Source organism: Paralichthys olivaceus, chromosome 9 (genome assembly GCF_024713975.1).
Source record: "Paralichthys olivaceus isolate ysfri-2021 chromosome 9, ASM2471397v2, whole genome shotgun sequence".
Classification (NCBI taxonomy): Eukaryota; Metazoa; Chordata; class Actinopteri; order Pleuronectiformes; family Paralichthyidae; genus Paralichthys; species Paralichthys olivaceus.
The window spans coordinates 26,654,253-26,680,000 of NC_091101.1; the positions used below are offsets into that span (position 1 = coordinate 26,654,253).

A 25,748-nucleotide genomic window follows, 5' to 3' on the forward strand; every position below is an offset into this window, starting at 1 on the left:
GAAGAAACTTTCTGGGGATTTTTAAGTCTCACTACTTTCTGTGCTCGTTTCACAGCAGAAATTACAACCAGTTTCTCTGCTGAAATAAAAAAGATGTTTTCAACTGTAGATGAATAAATCAAAGAGGAAACGTGACACAAACTTTATAATAAACACATGGACTGAAAATATCGATGATCAGTGACTGCAAATAAAAACTCGTCTCCACTTCCTCCAGAAATGAAGCTAAAATGTCTCCGATACGAACGCTGCCATCTTGTGGTGGTGATGTAAGTTGCAGTCAGAGTCTGTAGTGATCATGGGGTGGAGCTGAAATATCGAGGCCCCGCCTATATACACGGTCAACCAATCATGAGTCAGTCTCAGCCGTCAATCATGGCTTCTCAGCCCGTTTTCATTTGATCAAATACGACCCACAGTAATTACAAAAACACCTTCTGAGGAGGAAATTAAATTCTGCATTTGTATGATTCATGTTCTAGTTTGATTCCTTTTCATTTCTCTCTTGTTATAAAACCAACATGCTGATATTTTTATTTTTTATTTATCTAAATCTCTGTCTTTTCTCTTCCTGTCAAACATGTCACTACATTTGAGTCATTCTGCGTCCAATCAGAAAGCCCTTAGTAGGAACTTCCTCCGTCACATTCATCGATTAAACCCAAAGACGAAGGTGAAGATGGTGGAAAGACTCTGACTTTCTATGTTGAGCTGCTCGTTACTGTCGACTCTTCAAATAAAAACACAGATTTGTTCATCATACAAATCTAAAATGAACCAGAATTTATTTACACAAAGATCAAAGCACTGATACATTTACAAAAAGTTTGGTATCAAACAGTAGAAGTATTTAACAGCAGTGTTTTATATTTACAGTTGATCTGTCGTCATGTTCTGTTTCAGGTGAACGTTCTTCAGTAAACTTTGGACCTACAGACACAAAACAGAAGCACAAACAGTGTGAACTCAGATATTTTCAGATGTAGCAGAGAAATCAAAGACTTGATCTCAACTTTGACATCAGACGATCTGAGCCTCTGGACGTGTTCACCTGGAGAAAGCAGATAAGGAGAGGAGTCCGAGCAGCAGCTCGAGGGCGTAGAAGCAGAGCAGGACGGCGCTGAGGATGAACTCCAGCCGCAGAACAAAGGTCTGCAGCAGCAGGAAGTAAACGGCGAGCGCGCCGCAGGGGAGCAGGATGAAGATCGACGCACACGAAGCCAGAGAGCGTTCACACAGGTTCCCCTTCCAACCTGAACCGAGACACAGAAACACCAGAGATGGATTTTTGTTCTGTCACTTGACACATTTAACTGAACTCATGACGTCACACTGGGGTGGAACATGTGACGACATCATGGCCGCCAACATTTACATTTAACAAATTTTCATTTTCAGACAGAAAAACAGTTTTAATTTCAGTTTAATGAACAAAGGATTCATGTCACAGGCTCTGTCAGGATTGTATTTTTCTCTGATCCTCAGATTCAGGATTTTATTACGTTTCTTTTACTTTTCAGTGAATATTTTGCTTCAACGATCATAAACATGAACAGATCATTTTTTCAAAGCTCCTCGTCCAGGAGTTTTCTGATTGAATGAAACCAGACCTCGCTCGTGTTTGATAAATCATGACTGTTTGTCTTTATTCATAAAAGGCAGGAATCGTCTGTTCAGGTGAGTATAAATAAAATCTCACTCACCATAAAAGATCCTGAGCGTCTCCAGTCCGAGGAAGATGAGCAGTAGAACCACGTCCAGAACCAGGTTATCTGACGGGTACGGGAGAGAAATCCCTGAACAGACACAGACTCGTTACAGGAGTGTAATATCCCAGGTTGACCAGCAGATGCCAGCAAATACATGACCTCACACAGCTGATGGTGACTTGTGGACACAAACAGGAACAAACCTTTATAGATGAACATGAGAATCTCTGCCAGGTAGAAGGCTGCAAAGTACCAGGAGTTGAGGTAGAGGAGGATCTGCAGAGGAGTGGACGACAGCTGAGGACGAAGGAGTCAAGGAGCAAAGACAGAGAGAACTGCAGAGATGTCACTGTACGGTCTGAACTTATCTTCTATCTGAGATCAAGGTAAGTTTAAAAAGCAGCGAGTAGAAGTGGAGTCAGGTTCTTTCCTGACTCCCTCAGCTTCTCCTTCGCATCTTCACTTCCTCTTATGATCTTTCATTATCAGGGATAGTGCTCAGGAAGAGAGAGACTGAGCTGAGCAGCGGTTTTCTGTGAAGGATACGATTGGTTGATTTCCTGCAGAGAAACGAGACAAAGAGCATCTTTAATATGTGATGTGACACCACGTGACAGGAGACAGTGAGCAGGGAAAGACAGAACTCTGACTTTCTGGAAGATGGAGGAGAAAACAAAGGTTTGAAAAGATGAGCCATAGATTCCATGTTTGTCCGGCAGGTTGATGTGGAGAGGACAATTGTCCTCTCAGCAAACACGGCTGAGGTTTGGTGAACGTTTGTTAACTTCCTGTGCAGCTCATCTGCTCGGTCTGATTCTCTGCTGCTGAGAATAAAACTACCTGAGAAGAGTAGTAGATGTAGTAGTAATAGTAATAGTAGTAGTAATATTAGTAATAGTAGTAGTAATAGTAATAGTAGTAGTAGTAGTAGTAGTAGTAATAGTAGTAGTAGTAGTAGATGTAGTAATAGTAATAGTAGTAGAGCAGTAGCGGGAGGTGGATTATATATAAATATGCATATTATATAAATCTTTAATGTTAAACGTGAACCCGCTGATGAACACGTTAAAACAACAGTCACATGACAACATGTTTATTCATTAACGGAAGAACAGAAAGAGCGTTTCTTACCAGGCGCCATGTTTGATTGCCATGGAAACAGCAGCTTACCGGAAGTGCTTCTTCTTCTCTGCCGGGTTCAAGCTCGGTGTAGTTAACTTGCTGCTGCCCCCTGCAGTTGGTTTATGATCCTATGATTCACCTTATTGAGCTCAGAGGATCAATGAGGAATCAACAACACACAATCAAGTTAAATAATATAAAAACACGTTCCCATAATTAGTGAACTTCTGAATCATTTATCTGTATTTATGTTTATCTATCTCTATTATCGCTCTTCACTTATTTTAACACTTTATTCACATAATATGAAATTATTGAAAATAAAAGTTACATATGTAATAATAATAATAATAATAATAATAATATGCTCTTGGTTTTAAAAAACATGCAAATGATAATTCTAGCTAAACTACATTACCCAGCATGCTCGTGCGGCGCGCTGATTGGCCACCCTCGGACTATGGTTAACGTGGCATTGCGGGGAGCACGCATGCGCAGTGGCTCTGTCCCGGTGTGAACATGGCGTCTGTCAGGATGAAGCCGTGCGTGTTGTCGGTTTTCCTCCTCCACGTTTTCTCCGGACTCGTGTCCTCGCTGTATTTTCACATCGGAGAGACGGAGAAGAAATGTTTCATCGAGGAGATCCCGGACGAGACGATGATCATCGGTGAGTGGGCGCTGATGCTAACCGCTAATGCTAGCTCTCCAACTTGAGCTAATCGGCTAACCGGAGCTAAAGTCCGCTCGTGTCCTCAAACATCTTTGAAACGAGTTTCACAGTTTGAATAAAAGACGAAGAGGCTTCAGATGGAAACTGTTTCAACACCTGAGCTGAGTTTCAGTCTGAAGCTCAAGAAGAAGAAGAAGAAGCTGAGCTTTAACGAACTTCCTGTTTGTCTTTAATGTGATTGTAGTTTTCTCTTCTGTCTCTAACGCAGCCTGACCAAAGTATCTCAAAGAAGAGTACTCCACTACTTGTACTTTGAATGAGTACTTGAACTTCTCTGCAGCTCAGGAGCTGCCACCTGATGTCATTGATCAGTTGATTGACAGATGGTTATAATCATTTATCAAACTGAAATGATATAAATGTGCTTTTCTTGGATCGTTGATCTTTAACACACATAATGGATCTGAAGTTTATTCACTGAGATGTTTGAGAACCATTTTGATTTCATGTGTTTCTCTCTCTGCAGGAAACTACCGCACTCAGCTGTACGACAAACAGCGGGAGGAGTACCTGCCCGCCACTCAGGGTCTGGGCATGTTTGTGGAAGTCAAGGATCCTGACGACAAGGTGCGGACAAAACTCCAAATGTTCTCGTCCAGCAGCTGTTGGTTTCTGCAGGAGTTCACTGTTCTGTTTCCTGCAGGTGATTCTGTCTCGTCAGTACGGCTCCGAGGGAAGATTCACCTTCACGTCGCACACGCCTGGAGAGCATCAGATCTGTCTGCACTCCAACTCCTCCAAGTTCTCCCTGTTCGCTGGAGGCCTGCTGGTGAGGAAACTGGAGTTTGTGTTCGTGTTGAACTTCACACTGAGAGTCTGAAGCTTCGTGTGTTTGTTCATGTTTCATTTGATCTGTTAGTTTTAGTTTCACGTTATAATTTACATCCTGTCGTCTTCACCTACGTGGGCGTCGTCTACCTGTACTTGACTCTGATTGGTTTGTAGACGACGTCCGACGTGGGCGTGTTGTTGTGTTAAACCTGTGATTCTGTGATACGACTCACGATGACGGTGTTGTGTTGCAGAGGGTTCACCTGGACATCCAGGTGGGCGAGCATGCCAACAACTACGCTGAGATCGCCGCCAAAGACAAACTGACGGAGCTGCAGCTGAGAGTGCGACAGCTGGTGGAGCAGGTGGACCAGATCCAGAAGGAGCAGAACTATCAGAGGGTCAGTCAGTGAATGTTTGAGGAGTCAAACTAATGCAACCGAGGCACCGCCCACAATTTTAAAATAACCATCGCCCACACTAACACACATGAAAACACGTCACATGACCGTTCATGTACACTGGTCATGTGATGTAAACAGGAAATAGATTGACCCCTGCAGTTGGTTAGTTACAGAAAAGGAACAGTGAAGGTGAAAAGTCAGAGCAGGGACGACGAGGTGGAAGTGTTACTGACAGGAAGTGTTACTGACAGGAAGTGTTACTGACAGGAAGCCCCTTGAGTTCTCAAACGTGTCTGTGTGGACGGAGCCTGAAATGCTGCGTTACTTTCTGTTTTCACGCAGCTGGAACAAAGTCACTCTGAGCGTTGCTGTGGTAACGTCACTGCTCGTGTGATCTGAGCGTGAGACTTTTTACCTGAATCCCCTCGACAGTGTGTCTCTGAGCGCCCCCTGCTGTCTGTGTGTCTCCTCTTAGTATCGTGAGGAGCGTTTCCGTCTGACCAGCGAGAGCACCAACCAGCGAGTCCTGTGGTGGTCCATCGTCCAGACCCTCATCCTGGTCGCCATCGGCATCTGGCAGATGAGACATCTCAAGAGCTTCTTCGAGGCCAAGAAGCTGGTGTAACCAACCGTGTGTGTGTGTGTGTGTGTGTGTGTGTGTGTGTGTGTGTGTGTGTGTGTGTGTGTGTGTGTGTGTGTGTGTGTGTGTGTGTGTGTGTGTGTGTGTGTGTGTGTGTGTTCTACTGATTGATGCATTACTGAGCGGCGGCTGCTGTCGGAGGAAAACTGCTGAGGAGATGTGACACAGAAAAATCCAGCAGCACAATTTGGTTTAAAAACAACATTTTCATCCTCATCATGATTCTTAATGTTCTCGTTTCCTCACTCACTGTTTGTAACGAGCCCGTCACGTTTGCAGCAGACGATCAGGGAACATGTTGATCACAGGTCGTTTGTCTTATGTTCTCATGTCAGATACGTTTAATTTCTTTAATTTAATTTCAGCTTGAGGACAAATGAGTCTGCATCTGTCGGGAAGTTCAAACCGTGTTTCTCAGTTCTGGAGTTTTCTTTTATTATTGTTGTAAATTTTCCCCTTTTCTTTCGTGTTATTTACTAAAAGTACTTGACGTGTTACTGGCCACTAGAGATGTTGGAAAGAAAAGTTGTCTTTTTAGGAACTTTCACTTTGAAACTGTTGATTTGCTCCTTGGTCTCTGAGTGACGGCTGAAATTAGAATCTGGGTTTATCTGTAGAGGAGTGGGTCAGGTTTTGTTTTTGTATCATCACCGGATCAGATGATTTCATAAACTGAATAAAATGAGGTGAAATGTTGACGGTCACTATTTTGTTGATTGAGATGAATATAATAGAAAGTCTTTGTTGTCGTTGTATAACTCTGCATACAAAGAGATTAGAATGTGTGAAATATACTTGATTTTAATGATTCAATCACAGTTTATATTTGCAGGATTAAAAACGTGATCAGCACAAAATCAACGTAAAATAATATAAATTGATTTAAAAGTTTACATTTTGCAGCACGGGAACTAAAAACTGATCCACTCATTAAAACTATTGTTTGAAGCACAAATGTTGAATATTTGATGGTTAAATCTCCTCAGATGTTTGGATTTGATCGTTTTCTCCGTTACTCACTTAAATAATAAAACCTGACGTAACATCCTGCTGTCGGACATCATGATCGATGTTCGTTAACATAGAGTGAAGTTAGATTTGCTCTGATTTTCAGTCACATCCTGGTAATAAATGTCCCCAGCTCGTTTTGTCACGTGACCAGTTTTAGCTCCAGTGCTAACATCAGACTTTGTGTTCGTTCTGCGGCTCACAGAGAATCTGTGACATCTTTTACAGTGTGAGACGTCGGCTCGTGTTAATGACGATGAAAATAAATCACATGATGATGCAGTAAACTGTGGATCAGCTGAAGATGCTCCAGGTTCAGCAGGTGGAGGGGTTTTATTGGTTTTTTTTTTTATTTCAGCGTGACTCAGTGAAATTCTACCAAAACCTTTTTTTTCTGCTTGATGCTTTGTTCATCTGAGTGAATCTCTATTTTGTACAGCGTCCAGGGTGAATGTACATTTCTGTTCATCTGAGTCTGGAGTTTGAATAATCTGAATAATTGGACACGTTAAGACGTCCGTTCTTCCGTCAGATGAACAATGTCTCTCCATGTTTTTATCAGCTGGTTTTGGTGTTGACTTCTTGTCAACAACCAGCGGCTTGAAGGGAAGTTTGTGTGAATGAACATAGCAATTCCACATTTCTGCTGCATTAAGTCAGCTCAGTCTCCAGGTTAATTTGAATGATTAGAATCTAAATTATTGAAGCCACATGAGGAAACATTTGAAAATATCTTGTGTCTGACTCCATCACCAGCTCAGATGACGTTTTCTCACTTCAGCTGCAGAAACAAGAAATTTAAATCATAACATAAGAACAACTTCACGTTCTCAGACTCTTCACTGAGCAGAATCCTCAAAGTCCTGAGGCTCTAAATGCTCAACGACAGGTTTGTTCAGCAAAACTTTCTTTGAGTGAAAACTTTGTTTCTCTTCCTCATGTGTTTTCGTCTTCTGCTGGTTTGTGTTGAACAGGTGAATGTTGCTGGGACGTTTTTTAGATTTTGAATAAGTGGTGAAAAGGGGCGTGAATTAATTTTATTTTCAGAGATTCTGTCCTTGTGAAATCAGATGGAAAAGTTGCACTCGAAATAAAGTTTGTCACATTTGGTTTAATTGATGCTGTTTGTTTTTATTCTTTTAAAAAGTACGAACAGAAGAAGTCAGTTTTCAAGCTCCGATAACTTTGTGCTTAAATTAAACATTTGTAACAAATTAGTGTGAAAAACTGAAGGAAATTTTATTTTGTTTCCTTGAGTTAAAATTTCTGATAGATTTTGATTTAGTTAATTGAAGATATTTTAGGATTCTTCTCCTGTAACAGCACAACAATATATTTATTTTTATTAAATTCATATTTCATAATGTTTAATGAAGCTCAATCAATTCCAGTGTCAAAAGTCTGAAAGATACTGAGCTCCAGTGATTTCTTTATTGTTATCGCTATAATCAAACTGCAATGATTTCATTTGTACTTGAAGAAAAGCACTAAGAATTATAAGGAGATTCATTTGTGGATAACTTAAAGAATTAAGACAAAAAAATGTAATTCACACAAACGAGTATTTTGAAAAATATTTAAAGGATGGATTTAAAAACCGATGATTCAGATCTAATCTCAGCAGATTAAAATTAAATTAATCAAAACAGTATTCAGTTACCAGATAATTTACTGATCAGTCATATGAACGTTTTATAAAAATGTATTCAGCCTTTTACACTAAATTGTGTTTTTATGTTATGTGTGTAAATTGTAAAGTAACTAAACTGACAGAAGAGAAAAGTTTAACTAAATTAATTCTTGTTTTCACATTTAAGTTATCAAGTCTGTTAATATATTCAATCAAAAGTATTGAACTATAAAAACTAAATTAACCTTTTAAGTATTTCTCTATGATAGTAAATTTACAGTATTTCACTGTATTTGTGTAAATGTTTCTCTGTAATGTGACGTTGACACCAGTTGAATAAAATGAGTACAGTAGTAAAGTAAAAGTACATGACCGGTTTTAAAGTACAGTGTTTAAGTATTCTAATTGATTAATTAGAATATTCTAATTGATTAATTATAGAACACGTCAGCAGTGTTGTACTGTCCCTTTAATTCCAAACGCAGTAGGAACCTCTAGAACCAATAACGGTCGTTCCCCTCCGGACTCATCTTCAAGGTGCACCGCATCACAAACGGCTGATTGTTTCTCAATCGTGTGAAATAATCGTTAAATGTTTCCGTGTCGTGTTTCCGCTTCTCTTCCGTCCACGGTCACTTCTCACCGGACTCTGACGGAGACGCGGTGCCGGTAAAACCCAGACGAGAGCGGGAGACGTTCGGACCCGGAGCGGCGGCGGTGTGACCCGCTACATGCTACGTGTCCGGTGACGGAGCGAAGACCCCGACACACCAACATGGACGCTCACAGACACGACCAGGGTTCCACCGCTTTGCTCTAGATTCACCCGAGCTCATGTTCACAGGCTGCGGGGACGAACCGCTTCGTTAGCCGGCACTTAGCACCGGGCTCGGTCCGGACCATGGAGCCGTGAGGACCGCTGGAAGTGACCGGAGAGGGACCCCCGAGCCCCGCGGAGCTGCTGTCGGTGTGTCGGTGTTCGAGGCACCGGGAGAAAACATGATGTATTCATCGAGAAGAAAACCGGTGCTGTACTTCAAAGAGGAGAGGAGGTGAGTTCGATTTACCCACCGGCTCATCAACGACTGGCACGTGAGAACCTGGGGTTCTAGACCTGGGGTTCTAAACCTGTGGTTCTAAACCTGTGGTTCTAGACCTCTGGTTCTCAACCTGTGGTTCTAGACCTGTGGTTCTCAACCTGTGGTTCTAGTCCTGTGGTTCTAAACCTGTGGTTCTAGTCCTCATCAGATACACGAACACTGCTCTACTGTGACAACTGGCACGTGAGAAGTTCCTCACAGAGAACAGAAGAACCAACCGTGATTTATGTGTGGTTCTAAACCTGTGGTTCTCAGCCTGTGGTTCTAAACCTGTGGTTCTCAGCCTGTGACTCTAAACCTGTGGTTCTCAGCCTGTGGTTCTAGACCTGTGGTTCTCAGCCTGTGGTTCTGTGGTTCTCAACCTGTGGTTCTCAACCTGTGGTTCTCAGCCTGTGGTTCTAAACCTGTGGTTCTAAACCTGTGGTTCTGTGGTTCTCAACCTGTGGTTCTCGACCTGTGGTTCTCAGCCTGTGGTTCTCGACCTGTGGTTCTCAGCCTGTGGTTCTAAACCTGTGGTTCTAAACCTGTGGTTCTCAGCCTGTGGTTCTCAGCCTGTGGTTCTCAGCCTTTGGTTCTAGACCTGTGGTTCTAGACCTGTGGTTCTAGACCTGTGGTTCTAGACCTGTGGTTCTCAGCCTGTGGTTCTCGACCTGTGGTTCTCAGCCTGTGGTTCTCAGCCTGTGGTTCTCGACCTGTGGTTCTCAGCCTGTGGTTCTCGACCTGTGGTTCTCAGCCTGTGGTTCTGTGGTTCTCGACCTGTGGTTCTCATTATGTGTTTGGGACAGGTAGTTGTCTTTGTCTGGAACGTGGATAAATGTGGAGCTGATAGTTGAACAGTCTGATAGTTGAACAGTCTGATAGTTGAACAGTCTGATAGTTGAACAGTCTGATAGTGGAACAGTCTGATAGTGGAACAGTCTGATAGTTGAACAGTCTGATAGTGGAACAGTCTGATAGTTGAACAGTCTGATAGTGGAACAGTCTGATAGTGGAACAGTCTGATAGTTGAACAGTCTGATAGTGGAACAGTCTGATAGTGGAACAGTCTGATAGTTGAACAGTCTGATAGTTGAACCCTAACAGCCGTGTCAAACAGAAGGAATGAGTAAAGCAGAGACCACTCCTCCTCTGCAGATGTTTGTGGGAGGTTCCAGGTTCGTGCTGGATCACGTGTTGGACGTCCTGTGTTTCAGGTTCCTGTCGGGCAGATGCACCATCTACAAGCTGTTCGGCCTCTGCATGGTGCTGCTGCTGGTGTCTCTGCTGTGGCTGCAGCTCAGCTGTTCAGGGGACATGTCGTCTCCGATGCACGACGGCAGACGCCAACAGCCGCCACCGGCGCCCTGTCCCGTTGACAGTCGGGCATCTGCAGCGGACGACCTCTCCTGGGGTCCTCACAAACTGGCCCTGATCATCCCCTTCAGAGAGCGCTTCGAGGAGCTGCTGGTGTTCGTTCCCTTCATGCACACGTTCCTCAACAAGAAGAAGATCCGCCACAAGTTCATCATCATCAACCAGGTGGATCACTACAGGTGAGAAGGAAGACGACCGTAATCTCAACACACGTCACGTGACCGTTCACGTCCACCGGTCACACGTGGACGGGTTCCGTTAAACCGTCTGCAGACGTCAAAGCTTCCAGTGTTTTCTTTTGTTCTTTAAAGGTTTAATCGAGCGTCCCTCATCAATGTCGGCTACCTGGAGAGCGGGAACGACACAGACTACCTGGCGATGCACGACGTGGACCTGCTGCCGCAGAACGACGCTCTGGACTACGGTTTCCCTGAGGGCGGCCCCTTCCACGTGGCCTCACCCGAGCTGCACCCCCTCTACCACTACAAGACGTACGTGGGAGGAATCCTGCTGCTCACCAAGAAGCATTACCACATGGTACTGAGCTGCTTCACACATCATTGACCCCAATATACTATATTTATTCATTCAGGTGTATTAGAGTTGTTCTTGACTCAGATGTTGTGATGTACTGATTTAATTCGTCCACCAGGTGACGCTGTTAGCTGTAGTTTGAGCAGTCATGCAGTAAGTGCACAGAGAGGATGTGATGAGCCCTGTTGTTGTTTGACAGTGTAACGGGATGTCAAACCGCTTCTGGGGTTGGGGCAGAGAAGATGACGAGTTCTACAGGAGACTGAAAAAAGCTGAACTACAGGTAAGAAGAAGAATGAGCAGAGTTAAAGCTTCATCAATAAGAGAGAGACTGAAAGATCTCAGGAGACGACAAATATTCATCTTTTAATTAGAGACTCGATGTTTTATAAACATCTTTCACTAAGAACAGGATGATTACACTGAGTGTTACAATGGTCTGCTTGTGTATAGGGAGATGTTAGTATATATCTAGAAATGCAGGTATAGTATACAGTAAACCATGAACATAATATATCTCTTCACAATAAGCTACATGCATACATAAAGATGAAATATATAATGTGAATAATGAGTACTCTTATGTAAATGTAATAATGAAGATAGGAGAGTGTGAGTCAAAGGGAAAATATAACCTGAGGTGAAGAAAGTGGTGAAAGTAAAATTATTATCACCTTTAGTTTGAAACCTTCTGCACAAAGAAGGAAACAGTTTTAATTTAATTATAATTAATGTTCCGTTAAATCAGTTTTAATAATTTGATAAGAACTTTAAACCCTAAAGAATTTCAAGTTTTAAATAAGTCTTCAGTCAGAGGTTTGAGTCCTACGTTCACTTTTATGACTTTCGCTTTGATCAGTGTTTGAAAACGTGACAGACGTCTCGTTGTTCTTCTCCAGCTGTTCAGACCGAGCGGAATCACGACAGGATATAAAACCTTCCTCCACATCCACGACCCGGCCTGGAGGAAGAGAGACCAGAAGAGAGTGGCAGCTCAGAAACAGGTACGAGCGTTCATCACGAGTCCGTCACACGTTGAATTCAGCAGCTTGTTCTGCACGTGGTGGAAAAGTCAAACGTCCAGAGGATCATCAATTAATTTACATTTGTCTCGTCACCATCTCTGAAACTACAGAAAACCACAGAGGATGTGATGACAGCTGCTCCAAGCTTTTATCCAAACATCCTCAGCTCTGCATCGATTCATGAGTAACGTACGTTACAAAATGTGTAAAAGTACACGGGCAGTTCAACAAACCTGTAACACACACGAGTCATTTAATATTCACTCAGTGGACGTAAGAGAACACGTTGTTGAGACGCATTCAAATAAAATACATTTAATCCTGAGGATTAAGTTCTGCAGCGGCCGCAGGTTCAGTTCTGACCTGGCCGCTCCGCAGCGAGGTTTCCGACGCTCTCTCACTTTCACGCTGTGATCCTCAAAACATCTTCAACAAATAAATGTGCTGGTGAAAATGCACCTTTGCTCTTCAGTGTCTTTATCAGAGGATCTCAGGATTAAAGCTGCTGCGGAGGAATTTAGAAACTCAGCTAAGTGTCATCAACAGCAACACTTTAAAATCAGAGGTGAAACACAGGCAGCTCAGCTGGAGGAGACGTCCTCACGTTTCTGTGATGAAGAGTCTGAAGGTTTATTCAGGAACATAAACACAGAATAAAAAATCTCTAATCTCTAATCCACGGAAAAAGAATCAGATTTACAGAGAGAACAAGAATAAAACCTTTGGATGTCAACATTTGAATAAACACATGTAAATCCAGATGTCCCCCCCCCCCCTCTGTCCCTCCTCCCTGTAGGAGCAGTTTAAGGTGGACCCAGAGGGGGGGCTGACTAACCTGCGTTACCAGGTGGAGTCCAGACAGGAGCTGACCATCAGCGGGGCTCCGTGCACCGTCATCAACACCAAACTGGAGTGTGACCAGAACCAGACGCCCTGGTGTCTGCTGCTGTAGACCACGGACGTGGGTTCAGTTCCCGACGCTCCCCTGGAAACCTTTCAGGGTTTCAACGAGACGCCGATTCTTCAGGGAAACGCTCGTGCTTCTAGTTTTTTTGCGAAGGGATTTCATTTGTCCTGATGATCAGCAGCTGGATTGAAACCATCGTCTTCAGTGAAACCAAACGTGGCTGCAAATACTTGTGTGACAATAACAGACATATTGAACATTGATTCATTTCAACATTGAACTGAAACAACAGCAGCTGAAGTTCAATGATCTGAGGATTAAACAAACCAGCCGCTAACTTCTCTTTTAATCCGTCTGGTTCGGACATGACGGGTTAAAACGACCATGAACACAAACACTTCCTGGCGTCTGACCTCAAACCTCAGCGGACGGACACCGACTGTTACATCGTGGCTCATCTGAATCAAACTGGACGATCACGACCGAAACGCAGCTTGTTGTTTTCTTTTGGTACGAGAACTTCAAATCTATTTTTTTACTGTGGGATTGTGCAAACAGCAATTTGAGAAGATGGAGGAACAACCTCCAGCGACGCCCGTTTCACCAGATGTTTCACCACGTCTGGACAACGTGCGTGTTTCTGTAACATCACAGGGTTTCTCTAAGGTTTTAAATCAGGAAATGGTTGAAAATAATATTGAAGATTCATCAAACTCAAGCGTTTGGCAAAGTTCTGACTACGAACCTCGAAAGTATTTTATGTTGAAACTCGTTTTTATTCTTTTCGGAGAAAGTGTTTGTATTTACTTTTTTTAAACTCAGAGGATTCACCAAAGGAAAAAAAGAAATCAGGATTTCTGTGTTTCATAATCAAAACTTAATGAACGATTTCACTTTTCCATAATTACAAGAACTGATGAGGTATGATGTCACAACTACGAGAAAGTAGTTTCTTTTCTTTGAGTTTCTTCAAAGTTAACTGAGCCGAACTCTGGTGACGCCCACACTGACACGTTTTGGTTTTTAAACTCATCACTGTTGCCATGGTTACGCCTGTTGCCCACACTACTCTGGAGTTTTCGAGACTCGTTTAAACGCTGCTGGTCTCGTTTGAGTCTGAAAACTCTGAGGTTGTGTTTTAGTTTGAAGGGACAGAAGCGATGACGCTCACGTTCTCTTCCTGGTGTTTCCAGGTGTCGGTGTGGGCGGAGCCAAACCAGTATGAATGAATGGTAGCAGATGATGCTTCACCAGTGTTTTTAACACCAGCCTCAATGATTTAGATTATTCTCATCACAGTTTAATAAAATAAAGTCGGAGTCTGTTTTTAAAACACAAAAGGAAAGAAAATGATCTCAGAATCACTGAACTGGTTTATTGAGATAAAACTCGGAGCGTGTTTTCAGTTTGAATCTCTTCGGTCTGGTTTTTAGTTTAGTTCTTGTTCGGCTGCTGACACTGTCTTCTTCCCTGCTGTTGTCATGTGCTGGTCGGCCTCCAGGGTGCGCCATGGAGTTTTAAAGGCAATGTGTTTAGAGGCGTTCATTTACAGACCATGATGTCATGTGATTTAGTTTTACACCGATGATGGTGCCATTTATTTGTACAGTATTCAGTATTTATATACAAGGAAAAAAGAAGCAGTTGTGTGGTTGTGTCTTTTTCTTTGTCTTCTTATTATTCATGATTTTAAAATCTTCCTCTGATACTTATCACACATTCAAAACTCTGAAAGTGACCGAATTCACTTCTTCTCAATCTGAGCAACAAGAAAATCTAAATACTTGATTGTTCATATGAAGCAGCTGGAGACGAGTTCACAGCCTTAAATCACCTCCTCTTACATGTGTGATCGTCGGTGTGCATCTTTACGGTTCCTCCACATACATGTCACCTCCTCTTCGCTCCTCATTTGCATGACGAGTTGCTGCCGGTGTGACTTTTCACACGCACATGTGAGTCAGCAGCGGGAGGAATGCAGGTAAACACAGGTGAACGTGGAGGAATGAAGGTGTGTGGTTACCGGAGTGACGGAGCAGAGGTCAGCGGAGCCATCAGCAGGTTAAGACAGCAGGAGTTACATCCGGTTAGCCTGCTCCTCCTAATGAGCCACGGTGGATCTGCTCCACACTGAAACTGCAGAAGAAGAAGAGTTGACCCGACCTCTTCGTCACACTCTGCTCGTTGTTTGTGTTTCTAATGTGTTGATGTTTAATTCATTATGAACTCATGAATCCACAAACATGAGGAGCTCATGGAGATCAGACGGAGGAACGTCACATCCTGGACATTTACTGAGAAAGATCTGGAAATAAAAACAAGCACCTCGGTGTGAATTCATTTAACTAAAGTCTACGATAACAGTTGTTCAGGCTGCAGTTTGAACACATGTTGATCACAGCCGTGTCCCTGGGGCCCCTGAAGGCCCCGGCTGCCTTGACAACCCGCCTGTGTCGTCTCCTGCCGACAGAAACCAGCTCTGAAGGTGCAGTTGTGGATTTTTTGGGGGGACGAGCCAAAGACGGCGACAGAGACAAAGAGAGGGGTGAATCTACACCTTCCCCCCCTCAAAGCTTTTCCCCCACGGGTGCAATTTTCACCTTTTGTTGGAGGTGACTGTGATGATGAGGAAAAAAAACACCTCCGCTCACAAATAGACGACAGCAGCACCCCTGCACTGCAGCTTTGTGCTAATTTTTTAATTCCCCTCTCAGTAATTATAATTCTTTATCTCGGCTGTAATATAAGATAATGGAAATTGTATAGTAATAAGTACGAGAGCCAGGCTGCGCCGTTCACACGTATTTATAGATGCTCAGAGTTCGAGAGCAGATGTGGTGCAGACACTTAATTTTCAGCCTTTGTTAATGAATGGGGGGGGGGATTATGTTTCTATTATGGTGCAATTAGCAAAAAAATAAAAGATAAACTGGAGCGAAGAGAGCACGTAATCATGTTCACAGCATGTCTCATAAAACACAGAGGGGCCGACGCAGTCACAACACAAGCAACTGCTTCAGCTCTGAAGTGAAGACTTCCTGATTCCATTTCAAAGACAGACGGGATGTGAAGAAATGTCCCTCTGGACAGATGCTTTCACCTCCTGGTTGTGTTTAATGAGGACGTGACATCACAAGCACTTGGTCTCAGTCCCTCAGTGTCGATCTTCTCTGTGTCTCACGTGACTTTACAGAACTTTCACCTGTGGCTTGATTTCAAAGTTGATTTAACTTTAAGCAGAAAATCCTGTTTGAGTCTGAGCTCCAGAAACAACTGTTCCCTCCTCGGCAGGTCTGTGAATATCAGAGGCTGGTTCATGCAGATGAACAGCAGGTGGCGCTGATTCTTCAGTCAGTCGTTTACAGGAGAGCCAAACAGCTTTGGCTCAGGAGGTAGAGCGGGTCGTCCATCAGCCATAAGGATGGTGGTTCGATCCCTGGCTCCTTCACTCCTCTGAAATACAGTTCATTTACTCTTTAATCGAGAGTGAAGGAGAGGAATGTGATCAAAGCTCGTTGATCTCAGGTGAAGACGTGTTCACGGTTCCTCTGGAGCTTTGACTCGTTCACTGAATCGTCTCCAGGTTCCACATGAGCTTCACTGTCGGAGTCTACGTCCACTTCTATAACTGAACCTGATCATCTTCAGAGATCAGAAGGTTATTTTTACTCCTCTGGACCATTTTTAAATTGACTTCAGGTTGACGACTCAAAAACGTCTTAAAATCTTCGTCCTTTAATTATTGCACAGTTTGAGTTTTTTGTAGATTGAACCTTCTCACATGAACATGATGTTCTACATGTTGACCTCTGCTTCTGCTGCTGCTCTACATCTAAATCTCATCGCAACTTTATCCTTAATCCAAAGTTTAAATTCAGTGTTTGAGTCAACTAGAGGCGCTGTGGAGTCCTGATGACACACACACACACACACACACACACACACACACACACACACACACACACACACACACGAAACGAAAAAGAGAAAAGATGAATGACTGATTTAAACAAAGATTTGCAAAGTTTCAAAATATATTTTAAATGAATTTCTTTAAACATATCTTTGTGTGTGTGTGTGTGTGTGTGTGTGTGTGTGTGTGTGTGTGTGTGTGTCGGCATCAGTCCACCTACAGATGGTCAGACTCACACTCGTCTGTCACACTCTGATTGGCTGCTTTGCTGCTGGAAGCTGCTGAACCAAATCAGACAGATTTTCACACACTCTCTCACACACACACTCACACACACAAATAGACACACACTCACACACACAAATAGACACACACACACACACACAGAGTATGGCACACACAGGAGGAACAGAGCAGCAGTAACAACATGTAATTCCAGAGACGATGGTGTCTGGTGCTCGTGATGAAGATTTAACCTCGAACATGTTGGAATTCTAGAAGCTCGGTGAAGCTGCTGACGCCTCTCGAAGCTTTAGATTTCAACTTGTTCGTTTGCTCTTTGTTGAATTTGTCGGGGCCGAGCAGTGACAACATCTTATTAATGTTTTTAATTTGTAGATTGTTGTGGTTAATTTGTTCGATCACCATAAGTTCAACAATCTCTAAGAAAATACTAAACGATCCAGAACAAATGAGTCTTAATGTGTCTCCAGGAAGAAGAGGCAGAAAAATCTGACTCAGAATTATTATAAACACACAATCATTATATATATTCTATTATTATTATTATTATATTTAGCACAGAAGATATTCTGCTTCGAATCAGATGCATTTGAATTGTAGTTCATCCAAAGACAGTTTTATAAATGAGGAAAAATAAAATACTCAAGTAAAGATGCAGTAAAAATCATGTAAAATATAAAAAATATATATTCACAGTAAATGTTAAAAAGTGAATCAAAACAGAAACAGTTTGTTCACCAGTTTTATGAGATTTTACACTTTTATTCCTCTACAGTTCAGTTCAAGGGAAATATTTTAGTTTTCAATTAAACGTATTTATTTTAGACTGAGAGACGTGTTAACGACGCACGTCTGAGCTACATGACACACACACACACACACACACACACACACACACACACACAGAGGGAATAATTGGTTTCATGTTTATTGCACTTTTGTAGCTGAAGCACAAAATGTTGATAATAGAATAAAATGTGGCTACAAGGAAAATATGCTCTTTGGTGAAAGTGAAATTAAAAGTCATAAGATAAAGTGAATATTTAATATTTTTATTAATATGACACAGAAATAAGAAAACAAGTATTATTAGATTTATAGAAACAGGAAAATATAACAGTATATAACATTAATTAAATATAAAAACACAAAATAACATTTAATAGTAGTGATATATAATATCTGAGATGAGAAATATATATATATATTATTTTTACATTTAAGGACATTTTTAATTCAGGTCACACTCCCTGTGATGTGTGTGATTCAGTGTCCGACCACTGGAGAGCGCTGTGCTTTTCTGTTATGAGCTGAGGAGCAAAAACAAACTTTCATTATATAATCTTAATGTAAAATATTCAATAAATACGCAAGTAAATGTCTTCAATGACTTAAAAATGGATTCAAACTAAAACCTCTCACATAAAGATATAAACAGTACGATACCAGAAAATAAACAGAAAAGAAATGCATCTATAACCTGTAAAGTCTGATTATATCTGTAATTAACAGTCATTATCTGTTCATTAATAAAAAACTACTTTGAATAATTAGTAACTGTGACAGAAACACTTTTACTGCAGTACTTTATGTAACTGTACAGTTTAAAGGTTATTCCTCTTCATTTGATGCTGTTTTGTATTTTTACACAGGATATTTTCTCCTCCAGTTCTTCTGACAGCTCTAGTTACTAATGATAATCATACAAACACAAGACATCTTAATATAATATTATAATATAGATATAATACTGTTTACATCAGGTGGTTCGATGAGCTCCCACTGTTCTAACTTATTAAAGTTGACTTTGTCTGAATCAAGACATGATGAGAACTTTTAATAATTAACTATTTACAGACAATTCGAATTTACATTGATTCAAATTCATGAGCTGATGTAATGTTTGTGGAGTCAGAGGTTAAAGGTCGGTGTCAGAAACGTGGGTCATCAGAACTGACTGTGTGTGTGTGTGTGTGTGTGTGTGTGTGTGTGTGTGTTTATACAGTTTATGTGTGAGAACATGAACAGAACCTCTGACAGTGCAGGGTGTCAGTAAACCCCCCCCCCCCCGGCGGCCGAGCGCTGAGTTATGACATTGTTGGCATAGCTGTGCTGCAGGTGGAAACACGTCTCTGTGAAATGCAGTTTAACTAATGGTTCACCTCCTGCAGCAATTTGTCCTGCACAACAACACATAAATTACCGTTTAGGAGACGACTGTAGGCCCCCGGCGCTCCGCAGCGCTGACTGACAGTTTGGGGCGAGTACAGCAGCACTTCTCAAGCCCCCCCCCCCCCCCCCGGGGCTCCTGCAGGGAGTTCCCTTTTAAAATTCAACTTTGATTTACAAGAATTTCCCCAATTACAGACTGAAAGAGTCTTTAAATTTCACTCAGATCTGTCAGGCAGCCGTCTGGTCACGTCGGTTCGTCAGTGGTGTCCATGACAACTGACCCACATCATCACAATAAGAACAATGGTCACAAGCAAAGAGTTCGTTCAATTCACATGAATACACTTTATTCATAAGATGCAGGGAAATCTAAATGACTCAAGATTTAAAAATGATTGTTTCACAGTTCAGACTGTGAATTCACTGATTCCACACAAATTCATTTATTTCAGTCTGAAATGTCTCTTCTGGTTTGATGCAGACCGAAGAAGAAGAAGAAGAAAAACCTGCAGCACAAAACTCATTTAACCTCAAAGTTCACGTCCACGAGAGACGACAGAGAGAAATCACTGCTGCGCGATGAAGCATCGAGCTCGAGAGCAAGGCCTGGATCGAAAACGATAACTAGATTCTCACACATGTTTAAATGATGAGGTTGGAGGTGGAACGGAATATCTGAAAAACGAGGATCCGTCACCATCACGACTCCTTCAACCGTCACTGGAGCCGCACGTCTTCAGAATACTGTTTTTTGTATCGTGGGCCTCAGAGGCTCAGCGCCGTCATCACGTCACTTCAGCTTCCTTCGTTTCTTCACAGCGAAGAATCACAAACCGTTCGTTAGTGTCAGAGAAACAGTCGGTCAGTCAACGTTTCATCACATCAGGATGACATGACAGGAAGTGCAGCAAGAACCTCCGAGATGAAAGACACTGTGTGTGTGTGTGTGTGTGTGTTTCTCTCTCTCTCCTGTGGAGGGAATGTCGTCCGACCACACTGAAGGATGTCTGTGAGGCGACAGCCGTCATTAGTGTTTTAAATATCAGAGCTGAGATTTGTCTCAAGAGAACCAGGGTCTGTTTTTTAAAAGTGTGTCGTCAGATGTTTCACTGAGTTCATCGCCTCATGAAGAAATCTCCAGGTGACAACATCCTGAAGTCTTCAGGTGGGTTGACACTCGAACGTCACCTGTGTCCTCAGCCGGAGTCGTGTCGGAGAATCCAACAGAAGAATGATTTGAAACTTTGATTCCGTTTGACCACAAAATCGTTTCCTTCATTCAGATGTGAAACTTTTCCAGCCTGAAGCCTGAAGTCTGTCGTGTCCAGTGTGAAAAGTTTCCATCTCCTCAGGACCGACTGTAAAATGAAAACTACGACTTGATAATAAAGTGACACCTCGTATATACATGTGAGCCACACGTGGGCCGGAGGCTCAGCGGGTGTTTACGGGGACGCTGATGGGCGATGTGTCTCTACACGACCTCGGCCGTCACCCGGCTCTCTGTGCAAATGGCCTCCACGTCTCTGCTAAAATCAAACACTGTCGCTGGTCTCGTCACAGACATGTCGGTGTTTGTTGGAGTCAGAGGAAATGATCTGATGTTTCAGGCCTGATGCTCTTTTCTTTGTTCTTGAACTTCTTTTCTTCTTCTTTGTTGAACACGTTAGTTTTCATCTCGTCTTTTTCACAGAGTCGATGTGGAGCAGAGAGGACACACGTTGGTTTCTTCTTCTGTCCCTCAGCGGTTTCAGCAGCAGCATATTTTCAATTTATGTGTATTTGGGATTTTTCATTGAGCTGTTAAGATCTGGAACCTCCTCGTCTCCTCCTCAAAGTTGAAGTCTTCATCTTACGTGTACGGCTCCTCTTCCTCATCCTGAGAGATTTGTGTTCTTCCAGTTTCACGTCCGTCCCGTGTTAGAAACCTCATCAACACGTCCACTCGCTCACTGGGAAGGTTCCACATGTTTTCTCACATGGACTCACTCATTTTACTAGAGGCTGCAGGAGAAGATCCAGAAAATGAGGAACATGTGAGGAACATGTGAGGAACATGTCTGACGTTCCGCTCATGTGTGAAAGGAAATAGTAAATGTATTTATCTAGATCTTCTCTTGATGACACTCTGCGTCTCTGTGCAGCGATGTTGAAGACTGTGATTGAACCACTGTTGTGTACTTGTGTACTTGTGTACTTGTACAAACCAAAAACTACAAGTGAATCTCAGGTTTTACTGTGATGAACTCACATTTGACCCGAATCCTCCTGAGGAGGCATTTGATTATGAAAATATATAATAATGAAATGATTATATATAATTAAAACTGACTCTGAATCTGTTACAGTGATAATGACCTTCATGCACTTCTGTTGTCACCATAGACAGAAATAATTATCTGGAAACTCTGGATGTTAAAAAACCTTTTCATGCTTTTCCATTAAATTCCCTTTCCTCTTCAGTCTCAGTGTGACCAGCGTGTCTCCAGAGGACCTGCTCATGTTTTAATGTCTCCCTGAACAAACAGACGTCTTCTTCAGTTTTATCTGAGAGAAGAAACTGAATCGAATCAGCACGAGAAGAAAACCATCACAAAGCCTCAGTTTCCAACTTTTTATTGTATTTTCTGTTTTTGGTGTCAGAGTCTCATCACATCGACAAACGTGTTTTTCTTCTCAGACTCTCCGGATGTAGCGTCGGCGCGACACGGTTAAACATGTTGGAGGACACAAAGCAAACACAGCAGGAACACGGCGGCCGTCAGGCGGGAAACAAACACGGGCGAGCAGGGAAGCGTTTAGCTGCTAATTGTCTTCACTGGGGAGATGATACGACCTCAGTTAAAGTCTGTAAAGTCCCCGAGCCTGAGGGGCGGAAACATACGCTGCTACAGGAAGAGCCCAGGGGCACGGAGGAGGATTCATACCCCCCCCCCACACACACATAAACACACACACCTTCAGTGAGACACACACCTGACTGAGAACACACACATGTCTGCAGGATGACACGCACACACTCACTCCGACAAACACACACAGAAATGAGGAGAGATGCATGAGTGTCCCTCAGCAACACACACACACACACACACCTGGAGACAAAGGGAGTGTCAATCACCAACACACACACACACACACACACACACACACACCTGAGCAGCCCCCTCCTCATGACACCTGTCAACACTTTAGCTGTGGAATAAACATCCCCTGAGCTCGTCTGACAGGTCGACCAGCAGATCAAATGGAAACGCTGCCAACGCCGTCAGGTCCGACCTCAGATCAGCTCTCACTCTAAACTCCTGATGGACAAGATCAGATTAGAGCTCAGAGCGACTGAAGAGCAGCTGAGGAGACGTTGGACACAATCACTACGTGACCAATCAGGTTCTTACTACGAGAGAGGACCAACCAGATCCTGGGGACTGAGACGACACCAAGACAAACCACATCAGTGAAGAATGAACCTGAAGAATGAAGAAGATCAGTCACAACCACTCTTCATTTTCAACCTCATCAGATCATCTCTCCGTGGAGAACCAGGTCCACGTGCAAATCAAGTCTGGTGACGAGGAGACAGAAGCTCCACAGAACCCGAGGAACCAGCAGCAGCCGTGAGATGATTTCTGAACGCTTTCAAAAAGTGAATTTAGAAAAAGGAAGCGATGGATTCACGTCGCTGCGTAACTTTCTCCTCAGTGTGAGGTTCAGTTGTCAAACAACAAATTGGCTCATTACTGCCACCAGCTGGTGTGGAGTGGGGACTACGCCAAATTTGGTTTTCAAACCAGTGGAAAAGTTTGACCTCTTTCCCACCTGGACGGAGTCGGTGACTGAATCCTTTAGAGAACCGGTTCTGCACTGACATCATCTGGGTGGACAAAAGGTCAGAGACGACAGTTTTTAAGTCAAATGAACATGAAAACTGTAAATATGATCAATTCTCTGCGTCCTTGTACTTTTACTTTGTTTTTTTATCTGGAACGCACCATAACAACATAGTACTCCACGTGAAGTGGTTTTGAAAGTCGTCACCATCATTTTAGTAAGTTAGTCTTTTATTGAAGGTTGAAATTTATTTGACCTTTAAAATCTTTGAGCGCTTCCTTCGGCCTTGTTTCCTTCGGCCTTGTTTCCTCCGGCCTTGTGTCCTTCACGTCTCTGTTAACACAAACGTTTACACTCTGAACTGAAACCTAACGAACCAGATAAAGTGAGTGATGAGAATCAGCAGCCGGAGCACTGGTGAAAACTTAATTAAATTAAGTCAATGTGAGCGGTTGTTTTCACTTCCCCTCGTCTTTTCTTTCTCTCTTTTCATTCATCATTTTGAACCGGATCACCCTCTCTCTCTCTCTCTCTCTCTCTCTCTCTCTCTCTCTCTTGCTCTCTCTCTCTCTGCTGCTCAGTGTTGGATCTCCTTGTTTCACCGCTCCATAAATAAAAGGCGTTACCTCCTGTCGTCTTTACTTCCTCCCTGCAGCTGTGCGACAGCTCTGCCCACCTCCAGCTCTGAACCTGGGGGGGTTTACAGCTACTTAAGTGTAATATATCGTCCTGGTTACCACAGGTGTCTTCCTAAAGTGGTCTGGATCAGATAAGAACAGACCCTCCTCCCCTTTCCCGCCTCCCACACTTCAGACTCACCTCCCCCCTCCACAATCTGAAACCATAGAAAATCAGCATCCGCAGGTGATCTGCTCTTTAAATCTACTCAACAGGGATCGGAGTTTGAAACTGGTGATAGTAGAAATAAGGTCAAAGGTCAACCAGGATGACTTCCTGTGATCAGGACCTGAACAGGTTTCCTGATGAACCTCCTCACAAAGAAGATTCTCTGTCAACCAGGTCCTGGGATCTTCTCTGAGAGTTGAAGAGTGAAGCTGAACTGAGATCAGTTCAAAACACTGAGAAGTTATTAACAACCAGAGTTTATCTCCAATGTTCAGCAGGAAACTTCTGGTTCAGGAAGCAGAGGATCATGGGTAATATCCAGTGTGTTCTAAACCTGCCGCTACACTAGGTGGTAGATAAAGAAAGTATTACGTGTACTTAGTACTGGTTGTGGTACATGAAGAGCACATTGTTTGATTCACCAGCGTTTGAATTACAAACACCCAGGACCTGCACAGCTTCTCTGCTCAACTCCACTCACGCATGATTTGATTTCCTGGAACCGTTCGACTTGTTTTGGTTTTAAATGATTCAACTTGAATGTGTTTTCAGCAGCAAACAGAAAAAGTCTTTGTCAGTAAACTTAAAGGTCAATGATCATAAACTATGAAAATCATTTTTCTGTTCCCACAAACTAAATCCACAAAGTGTTTCTCCTGATGAAACCAGCGTGTGTGGTGTCAGGTGCAGACCCTCCTGGTTGAACCTTCATTCTTCAGCGTGCAGCTCAGACCCCTTCAGGGAGGAAATGTGAAAATAATGATATATTAACGCAGACAGAAGATTCCTGGCAGTAAATTTACAAACAGAACTGCACTGGGGCATGTTTGGGTTTTTTCCTTTTTTGAAGGTCTGGAAATTACCTAACACGTGTGAGCGGAGGGAAACCGAGTTGTAGGTCTTCATACCTGCCTCGGATAATAACAGGTATTTTAGCATCAGGACGAGTCGATGATTGCAGCAGGAGGCTTTTTTTTTCAGAGGGAGGGAGGCTTTGGCATTTGGAAGTGTAAACTGGTCGTGACAAGTGGCCATAAATTACTCTTTAAAACATCCATTAAAACTCATCTGACACAAATAGTCGCTGATGCCATCCATCAACATACCTGAGTGGCACTGATGGCGTGAGTGATGAATGGGAAGACTTTGGACGAGACACCATGTTGAGGAGTCAGGGAAACATGTGAGCCCGTGATAGAGTCAGAGATAAATGTTGTAAACGACTCACTCATAACAAAACCGCTCAACACACCCAAACTATAAACCTGCCATGATGGATGGATGATTAGATACAGTAAATACGTGGCTGGATGACGGAACAACAGGTCATCGGGCCCGAGGGTGAACTACTTTAATTTAGAAGTTACAATTCCTGCAGAAAATCACATGAAGGAACAAGACGTCCAAAGAGACACGAAGAAATGACGAAGACATTCGCTGCTTTCAGACCTGAACCGAAGTTTCTTTTTCTCTCCAGTGTCTCTGGACGTGTTCTGGAAAGTTTCGTGCAGGACGTCAGTGAGTCCACGTGAGAAAACAGCAGGACAATGTGTGGAGACTTCACAGTGAGCGAGCGGACGTGTTGATCCACTGTGGAAACTAACAACCTGTGTTGTGGTAGCTGTAGTTTACTTTAAAACACATGGCAGCTTTTTTTACTTTCACTGTGAGCAGAGGTGGAAGTTTCCTCTCAGTCCTGTGTGTGTGTGTGTGTGTGTGTGTGTGTGTGTGTGTGTGTGTGTGTGTGTGTGTGTGTGTGTACATGTGCATTAGATCCTAGCAGAGGAAGCTACATGCCAAATGTAATCAT

At 42.9% G+C, this 25,748-nt stretch overlaps 3 protein-coding genes across 5 annotated transcripts in view; 2 read left to right on the forward strand and 1 right to left on the reverse strand.

The window, feature by feature from the left end:
* Window positions 1-768: 768 nt before the first annotated feature.
* tmem216 (transmembrane protein 216) lies at window positions 769-3,713 on the reverse strand. 2 transcript variants are annotated; one of them, XM_069531075.1, is made up of 6 exons: window positions 3,250-3,713; window positions 2,832-2,940; window positions 1,913-2,006; window positions 1,704-1,796; window positions 1,052-1,253; window positions 769-930 (listed from the first exon to the last, which is right to left on the reverse strand). In XM_069531075.1, exons 1-6 carry the CDS (start codon window positions 3,321-3,323, stop codon window positions 915-917), a joined length of 588 nt encoding a protein of 195 aa, XP_069387176.1. In that variant the 5' UTR covers window positions 3,324-3,713; the 3' UTR covers window positions 769-914. The 2 variants fall into 2 exon arrangements, with proteins under 2 accessions (XP_069387176.1, XP_069387177.1); XM_069531076.1 differs by lacking the exon at window positions 3,250-3,713 and adding an exon at window positions 2,256-2,269 and having other exon boundaries at window positions 2,841-2,876.
* On the forward strand, window positions 3,291-7,499 carry tmed9 (transmembrane p24 trafficking protein 9). The gene is made up of 5 exons (XM_020113845.2): window positions 3,291-3,498; window positions 4,028-4,128; window positions 4,205-4,330; window positions 4,587-4,733; window positions 5,212-7,499. Exons 1-5 carry the CDS (start codon window positions 3,351-3,353, stop codon window positions 5,359-5,361), a joined length of 672 nt encoding a protein of 223 aa, XP_019969404.1. The 5' UTR covers window positions 3,291-3,350; the 3' UTR covers window positions 5,362-7,499.
* Window positions 7,500-8,526: 1,027 nt separating this feature from the next.
* b4galt7 (xylosylprotein beta 1,4-galactosyltransferase, polypeptide 7 (galactosyltransferase I)) overlaps window positions 8,527-25,748 on the forward strand; it is a 32,403-nt gene continuing 15,181 nt past the window's right edge. Inside the window, exons 1-6 of one of the 2 annotated variants that reach the window (XM_020106199.2) lie at window positions 8,527-9,066; window positions 10,308-10,646; window positions 10,779-11,004; window positions 11,201-11,284; window positions 11,901-12,005; window positions 12,823-14,573. In XM_020106199.2, the coding sequence (XP_019961758.2) occupies window positions 9,014-9,066; window positions 10,308-10,646; window positions 10,779-11,004; window positions 11,201-11,284; window positions 11,901-12,005; window positions 12,823-12,978 (963 nt within the window). In that variant the 5' untranslated portion in view covers window positions 8,527-9,013 and the 3' untranslated portion in view covers window positions 12,979-14,573. Of the gene's footprint in view, window positions 9,067-10,307; window positions 10,647-10,778; window positions 11,005-11,200; window positions 11,285-11,900; window positions 12,006-12,822; window positions 14,574-25,748 lie in introns of those variants that run through there. The other variant, XM_069531074.1, reaches the window with a different exon arrangement.

Excerpts from the sequence above, each read along its gene's own strand:
- tmem216 (XM_069531075.1), bottom strand. The coding sequence starts at position 3,323 with ATGCGTGCTCCCCGCAATGCCACGTTAACCATAGTCCGAGGGTGGCCA. Across the intron at positions 1,797-1,912 it reads TCTCATGTTCATCTATAAAG|GGATTTCTCTCCCGTACCCG; the intron begins GTTTGTTCCTGT and ends GTGTCTGTTCAG. Across the intron at positions 1,254-1,703 it reads GACGCTCAGGATCTTTTATG|GTTGGAAGGGGAACCTGTGT; the intron begins GTGAGTGAGATT and ends GTCTCGGTTCAG.
- tmed9 (XM_020113845.2), top strand. The coding sequence starts at position 3,351 with ATGGCGTCTGTCAGGATGAAGCCGTGCGTGTTGTCGGTTTTCCTCCTC. Across the intron at positions 4,129-4,204 it reads TCAAGGATCCTGACGACAAG|GTGATTCTGTCTCGTCAGTA; the intron begins GTGCGGACAAAA and ends TGTTTCCTGCAG. Across the intron at positions 4,331-4,586 it reads TGTTCGCTGGAGGCCTGCTG|AGGGTTCACCTGGACATCCA; the intron begins GTGAGGAAACTG and ends GTTGTGTTGCAG.